At 50.5% G+C, this 8,261-nt stretch overlaps 1 protein-coding gene across 3 annotated transcripts in view; it reads right to left on the reverse strand.

Moving 5' to 3' along the window:
• The window catches only part of Lrp5 (LDL receptor related protein 5), a 79,025-nt gene that overhangs the window by 37,614 nt on the left and 33,150 nt on the right, over positions 1–8,261 (reverse strand). For all 3 annotated transcript variants that reach the window (XM_010635761.3, XM_010635760.2, XM_010635762.3), the window contains one exon: positions 1,291–1,507. In XM_010635761.3, coding sequence (XP_010634063.2) covers positions 1,291–1,507 — 217 coding nt within the window. The remainder of the gene's footprint in view (positions 1–1,290; positions 1,508–8,261) is intronic.

The raw sequence follows: 8,261 nt of genomic DNA on the forward strand, positions 1-8,261 counted from the left end.
TTTTTTTTTTTTTTTAAAGGAGACAGTAAATGTTCATTTAAGTTAGGCCAGATTTTTCTCACTCTGCTACTGACATGGTATTAAAATGAGTTTTAATTCAGTGTTCACATTAAAAAAAAAAGAATTCTTTTTGCCATATCCCTTAAAAAATCATGAGATTCAAAAAAAGTGGGAGGTAATTTCTCAAGTTTAAATCACAGTCCCATGGAGACTTTTTCTTGTCTCCCAAGTTCTATTTCAGGCTGTCTGCACACTCACTGCCAGGCGGTCTCACCTTCCACAGTGGATAATGAGTGTGTTATTGAAGGTTAAAACTAAACTTGTCCCATCCACAGCCTTGGCTTCAGCAGACACACTGGATAAAAAGCTGGCTACACTGGCAGGAAGACAGCTATCCCCAAGGTAACCCATATCACCTCACCCTAGGTGTTTGCTCAGCTGTCCCTCCTACCAGGGACACCCTGGCCCACCAACCTGCACCCTCAGTTCTGAGCTCAGGCCCATGTCTCATCTCTTAGACCAGGCACCCTTCTAACTCACAAATGCAGCCACCAGCTCGATAGCAGAGCTAACCAGGGGTGTCTCACCTCCTGGACTGTAAGCACTCAACTACAAGCTGAGTCCTCTCCCTTCCACCCAGCAAAGGTTCCCTGAGTGTCTCGGGAGCATAGGCACAGTACTACGCAGCAGGGCCCCAGCTGGGAACAGGGCTTCTATCTTGTGGAGAGCACAGCCCACCCCCATACACCTGGATATGGCTCACTGCAGTGTAACCCATGGGCCTCCACTTGGGAGTCCTTCTCAGAAATAAAACGTTATGTCAAACAAAGGTCTCCGAAGACAGCTCTTAGCCAATCCTAGTTTTCGGATAAAAGGTGTATTGTGAGGGTCCCAGCCTGGTCACAGTGGACAGCAGTCACAGTTCCACTCACTGACAAGAACAAAGCACATCAAGGTGAATCCTCAGCCTGCTCACTCACCAGCTGTACAGCCTTGCTCCCTCTCCCTGGTGTCAACAGGGAAGCAACTATGATACACATATAGGCTAATGGGCACTCTGACCCTTAGCCAGGGCTTGGCACAATTAGTGTTCAGCAATGTTAACCACAATTATTACCAACACTCTTGGTCCATAACCACTATCTAGTCCATACCCCTGAGCAAAACGCCACCTCCTTCCTACCTGTCCTTAACTATATACAGACAATCACCTTGACCTGTCCTGTCCATCCCGAGTGGGGCCCCTGCTGGACACTCACGTCATATCATCCTTGGCTTTTCTAGACTCACCAATGACCTTGGCCACATTCACGGCTTTGAGCCCCATCAGGTCAGGCAGCTGATCTATGATGACATCACGGCTGGCCTTGACCTTGTGTACCCGCTCAATGCTGCGCCGCTGCCAGTCAGTCCAGTAGATGAAATCCCCGAGTAGTGTGAACCCGAAAATGTGTGGGAGCTTGTCCTCCAGGAGCGTCCGCCTCTTTGTCCCATCCACGTTGATCACCTGTGAGATGGCAGGGACAAAGTCTGGGGGCTGGGGCCGGGCAACTGAGAGTCAACCCTGACCCTGCCTTGGGTCTGAGCTGTCACAAAAGAGAAAGGGTTGAGCCTCTGCTTTGCCCACACCTTGCCAGCTATGAGAAACCAAGAGCTACAGCCCATGGGGATACTGTACAGGTGACGTTATCATCATGATGCCACATCCTCAACTCATGGCAAAAGGTTGGGCCCACCTCAGGGGTCCTTCCACAGCTCTCTACCGGGGTGTGGCTGCCTGGAGTACCAAGGGATGGGTCTCAACTAGGCACACTCTCAGGATTCATTAGCAATGCTTGCCATGGTAATGGTGGGAGAGACTCAAGATCAAAATCAAGATCAAGACTCCAGCACAGAGTTTCAAAAGTCTGGGCAGCTACAGAACTGGGGCAAGTTCCTCTTGCCTCTCTGTGAGCTAACTCAGGTACAGATGGACTCCCAGGGTACTTCCTGTTTAAAGCCAGACTCTTTCCTCTCTGTTCACTCTGAGATGGTATGGCTAAAGTGTTTACCTGAAAGGTCAATGCTGATGAAAGGCAATCACTGCAAAAGCAACAGAGAACAAGGTTAAAATGCCTTAAAAAGCTTTTGGCTACAATTACTGGACAGGCAGGATTCTGAGGATCCTGCAGAAGCAACACAAAGCACTCAGGCTCTCTTCATATGACGAAAGAGGAGACAATTAGAGGCAAGTCTCAGCAGGTCTCGGGGCTGGCGTCCACTTCTAGTTTGTCAGAATAGCTACAAACGCTATTTTGCTGGCAGCACAAATACAAGGCTGGCCAAACACGTGCTGACTGGTTCTTTATGGTTGGACACACGGGGCCACACGGCTTGGTCAACTGGGAAGAACTGGGAGCTCTGGTGCCTCACAGTACTCTCAGCACCCTTGGGCTGGTCCTTGTACTGCATACCCAACCTCTATCTCTCCACCTATAACTGAGAGGAACAGAATAGCCAAAACTTAAGTCACCCAGGGAATACAACAAAGAACAAAAGCTGGGCCACAGCCTGGAGCCACTAAATTACAATCAGAGGCTCATTAATGCCGATCCGAAGCAGGCCAGGTCCAACCTCAGCCACACCTGGAGGTGGGAGCTCAGCCTGAACCAGCCCCTGGACTAGGCTCGCCACTGGCTGCTCAGGTGGGCAGCAGAGGGTGGCGATGGATGGCTGGGTCCACGTCATCTAGGGTTCTTGCTTGCATTCTGCCCCCACAAAAAGAAGGCACATAAAGATGATGCAGATATAGCATCTTGGCATGAAGAGGGCCTGGAAGAGGTCTTTCCCAGGTTAAAGCCGGGCAATGCAGGTAGGAGAAGACGGTAGCCAATTAGAGGTAGGTTCTGACCAGCCTGGGCATCTCCCCCTCCTGGACTCTCGATACCAGGGCCAAAGGAAGGACCAGAGATGCAGTGCATACACACTAGGAAGAAAATAATCCACACCAAGAAAAAGAAAGGACTCAAAGTTTAAATCTACCAGAAGGTCAGTATTCTGTCTTTAAGAGACTTATTCTTCTCTATTTTCACCCTTTATTAATTTTCTTTGATATATATCTCCAGATTTGTTGAATTGAACTGAGGTGAAGAGTACATTTGTCCTGGCCTCATTCAAAACAATGCAAAGAAGCCTTCAGAGGACCCAGGAAGACAGAGGGTGACAGGGCACTGCAGCCACTTCCTCTCTCTCCACCTTTGCTCCCACTTTCTTACTGTGCCAACACCAAACGGAAAGAGGCGGGCGCTCCTGCTGGGCAGGGTCCAGTCACACCCACAGGAAGGACAGGATGCAGCTCTGGCTGGCACAGGGCATCTTGGGCAGGGAGAGCCTCCTTCAAACCTCTACGAGACTGGGAAGCCACGCCCTACCCCACCCCTTTGCACAGATGAGACAGCTTGGAACAGTGACGGCAAAACTTTTAGAGCTTTCAATGACAAGAAACAGCCCACTGTGGCACACATGATTTGCCACACCGGCCTAGAAGAACATGAGGCCTGCAGTGAACAGTTCTCAGCTGAGCTATTACAGGGGAACAGAAAGGATCCCACAGCAGCCTTTTTGTTGTTGTTGCTCTGGGGATGGAATCCAGGGCCTGTGCATGCCAAGCACAAGCTCTATCATTGTGCTACACCCCAGCCCTTTTTATTTTTATTTTGTGATGAAGTTGTGCTAAGTTGTTCAGGCTGCCCTTGAACTTGAAATCCTCCTGCCTCAGCCTTGCAAGTAGCATGCACCATTGCACCTGGCTCCAGAGTAGCCTTTTAATGACGATTTTCAGCACCCCTTGGCTAGCTGCAATGCATTTGTAAAATCAGGGTCAGGGCTTCCTCTATCTGGAGGGAGTGTGGGTGGTCTTTCAGGTTACCTCTGCACTCAAGTTAGCAGCCTCTACCTACACTGAGGCTGGCTCTTTTCAGAATCCCTGAGCCAGGCTGCACTCCTGGAGAGTATAAGATGAGACACAGAATACACCTGTCCTGCCTCCTGGGCAGTGACAAGTCAAAAGACAATTCAGAATAGCAGGATCCAATCTCAGACACCAATGAGCACTAGAGCCAGGAGAGAACATGGAGCCAGAGTTTCTATGACAGGGTAAGCAAATATTTTATGCATAGGATAGAAAATATTTCCATCTTTGAGGCCATGATAGTTGCAAGGAAAAAAAGTGGCTGTGGAGAGCACACAGAAGAGTGGGTGTGGCTGAAACTTCCTGTATGAAATCTGGATATTGAACTTTGAATTCCATATAACTTCTATATGTCATGAAATCTGTTAAAAACATCAACCACTCTGAGCTTGAACATGGTTTTAAAACAGGCAGCACGCTGGGTTTGTATGTGGGTCAAATTTGCCAGCCTCTTCCCTGGGAGCGCCTGTGCTCTGTTTTTTCAGGAAAGGAAATTAGACCCAAGAGGCTACAGCCAGTGAAAGCCATATGCCACAGTGCCAGGGCTGGCCTGCCCCCCACAGCCCTCTGCTCTGTCCTCTCCCCAAGCAGGACCCTGCCTTCCTGTCCAATGCATCTGCAGCTGGCAAACTAGCAGCTGTGAGGTGGACAGAAAGGGTGGGAAGAACCCAGACAAGCCTACCCTTAACTGTATTTTTTTTTTTTTGAGACAGGGTCTCACTATGTAGTTGAGACTGACCTGGAACCCACTATGTAGTCCAGGCTGGCCTGGAACTCACAACAATCCTCCTGTCTCATCCTCCTGAGTGCTGGGATTACAGGCGTGCACCACCACACCCAGCTTGGTTTTGTTTGGTTTTTTTTTCCACCCTTAACTGTCTACAAGTTAGACCACACAAAACTGGGCTCCAGGAAGTTACCAGAAGTGCCACTTCCTGATAATTATCCTCTGTTTCCCATGACGTGGCTGTGCAGAGTTATGAGCCCAAATCCAGTTCTCCAATAGCACGTGTTTAAAGGAAGAGTGTCCTGCTCCTGAGGGAATGATGACCGAGTTCAGGCACAGACCCTTAGTGACATCCACTGTAGTCACTGGCAGGGCAGTGCACAGCTCTGGAAGGCTGAGATGTGAAGACTGTACGTCCAAGCCCAGCATGGGCAACCTACTGTGAACTTCTCCCAAAAATAAATAAACAAAAACTGAAATGGCTGGGGACGTAGCTCAGTGTGATGGCCCTGGGTTCAATCTTCAGAGAGAGATGAGAGCGATGGGGAGGAGTATGGTGATTTTGTTTCACACAAGGAGAAAGATTTTGAACACCCAGGTCTGCAGCCTGAATGCCAGGGCACCAACCCCCGCCAGGGTCACTAGGCCTCTCTGGTCACTAGGCACTCCTTCGATGAGCATTTATTCCGGCCGTGCCTCATGTCACCATAGACATGGTACTTAGAAAAATAACAGGGCAGGGGACCAATGTTTAGTGGGGAGCAGGTAGGGCCACCTAGAGAGCATAAATGGGAATAACGTCACTCCTGACATGGAAGTGTCCTGTGTGTCCTCCAGGGGACAGCACAGAGATACCAACTTAAAATGGGTCTCACAGAGCTTTGCTTTGAGAGGCAGGGTCTACTCACGTATAGGTGAAATGATGACAGTAACAACAATGACAATGACTCTATCGGGTGAGGTGAACACGTGAGCCCGGATAGATCAATGTCCCTTTCTGGAAAGGAAGAACCTCACTGAGTGGCCCACAGGGTCTCTATATAGAAGCCCATAGTTCATGGCTGGAGATGACCCAGGCTTCCTGGGGAAGAGCCAGGGAGCAGCGGGGCACATAGGCCTGAGACTTGGGAAAGTGTTCTTGACAAAAGGAACAGACTGGGGAGACCCCACTGATCTGTCAGGGGCCTGGTACCCTTAAAAAGTACACCTGAAGGGAGAAAAGAGTAGGGTCCAAGTATCATCAACCAGGAGGGACCCTTTAAGGAGACAACAGACCCTGGTCACTTTTACAAAGGAAGGTGCATCTGGTGGCACATGAATAAGCCCATGGCAGGTCAGAGGAGGCTCCAGCTGGACCTGGAAGCCCCCATGGGCAGGAAGACAGGTGTGTGGGAGGCAGGATCCAAGCTATACACTGGAAGTCCCTGAATGGGCTACACATGGCTAGGGGTATCCATCGGGCAAGAAATTCCAATCCCAAGGGCTCTAGATTTGGGAAGAAGGTTAAGGAGGTGACCCACTGGCAAAGCCAGCATCAGGCTGAAATTCCTAGCCCAGGATGCCGGAAGGACAGAAGGAGCCTCTCCAAGGGACTAGAGGGAACATGGGCAATCCCCAGGACCCCATCTGGACAGGGCAGGTCCCTGAACGCAACTGCAAACTGCCGGCATCAGGAATGACCTGGATGGCGCCAGTAGGTGGGAGGGGAGCACAGGGCCATCTCTCACAAGGAGGCAGTGAGGCTCTGGCCTCAGTCCACACCCCATGACTCTCAGCTATCCCCAGTGATGACATCACCAGCTGGTCATCAGGTAGGGCTGCCACCACCATGTGCATAAAACCATGTGTGTAAACTGATGCCTCGAACCTGACTTCCAGGGCAGCTGTCACATAAAAGGCCAGCTGGACCTCTACTTCATCAACCTGATTGGTGTACTAATGCCATCCAGATGAAACTCACTTCTTCATCTCAGCACTTTCAGACCTTTGTCCTTCTCCCAAATCACCAAAGTACCAGCCACGACTGCCTGTGAAGTCTTCCTTGAGCAGGACAGCTTGGACACCAGGTAACCTGGTTGCCCCTTCAAAGGGAGAGCCAGTTTACCCTGAGCACTGCACCTTTCTCACAGTGCCTGCCCTCTGCCTCCAAAGCCAGGGCACACACAAGCATGCTTCCTCCCCGTCAAAGTCCAGCGACAGAATAAACCTCAGGCTGATGCTCGGGTTTATTAAAATGTCACTTGGCCATGTCATTCTCTTCTCACATAACCTCTTGGAAATGTCATGGTTCAAAGCACGTCCTCTTTCCTGACCCCTCCCATCTTTCCTGACCATCTCTCCCACCTGCAGTGTCCAACAACATTCCCAGAAAGGTAAGCATGTGTCCTGACCCTGAAAGGGCATGTGTCAGCTGCTCCCTGAAAGGTTCCAAGACCTCCAGCCAGCAGCAGCCACTGTGCCTGGGTTAGCAGCCTACTGCAGTGGTCCATGTAAGAGACAGCCACAGGGCATTTTTGCAGGAGCATCTATTGGGTATGTTTATGAAGGCCCCCAATGCCTAGAACACAGCTGGTGCACATTAAGTGCTCAGTTCTTGCCTGAAAGGTGAGCACCCACGGCACAAACCTGTAGGCAAATCCACAGGCATATGCCCAAAGCCTACCGCCATGACAGCTGCCTGGACCTGGGGTATCTCTTCACTCAAACATGCCTCAAGAATCTGGGCTGGACCCTGGGAAGAGCCACAACCCTCCAGCACCTGCCCAACACATTCAGGTTTAGCTCTGGCTCAGGAGAGGAAGGAAGCTGCACCGAGTTCCAGCAGAAAAGAAGGAACTGATGGTCTCCACATCCATGTTGCCCAGGGAGCCTCCCTGGGACCAATGAGCGTCCAGCACAGACCCCCTCAGCTCTGCTGATGGCTCTGAACCCCTGGCCTGAGTCTGCATTCCCAAAGTGCAACCCAGGGCCACAGCAGGGGAAGAGAGGGACATTCAGTTGTGCAGTCTGAGAATGCTTCTGTGACTGACTCTCCTCCTGCACCAAGTATTTAAGCACAACGCAGGCTCAGAGGGGGAAGAAGCCCATGGTGGGTCTGGGACTCCAGCCACATGCCCCTGCTCCTCAGGGCTTCTGTTGTGTGTCCGGCAGTGAGCTCCCCACAGTCAGGCCAAGTGCTCACAGCTCGAGTCCCTGAAGGAGATGTGTCAGCACCACCCACTGTCTGCCACTCACTCCGTACCCTTTCACTACCCCATGTCACCATTTTCAGCTCCTCTGATTATCCATGAAACTTTCATGTCCTCTGACTTTTCCTTCCTCCTATGTTCAGAATATCTCGCACCTGTGTAGTTGGTAACAGGAAGACGCCACCACCCCTTACTCTTTTGCTCTCTCTCCAACTTCAGTCCGTTACCACTACAGTGGCCTTTGCTGAAATATAGATTCCTTCTAAAAGTGGGGAATCAAAAGATCATGCTGGGCCAGGGATTTAGCTCAGTGGTTCCGCTGCCTGCTTCACAAGCACAAGGACCCAAGTTCGATACCCAGTACCAAAAAAAAAAAAAAAAAAAAAAAAAAAAAAAA

This window comes from Fukomys damarensis, unplaced genomic scaffold, assembly GCF_012274545.1.
Source record: "Fukomys damarensis isolate Sample0158 unplaced genomic scaffold, DMR_v1.0_HiC HiC_scaffold_27, whole genome shotgun sequence".
Taxonomy (NCBI): Eukaryota; Metazoa; Chordata; class Mammalia; order Rodentia; family Bathyergidae; genus Fukomys; species Fukomys damarensis.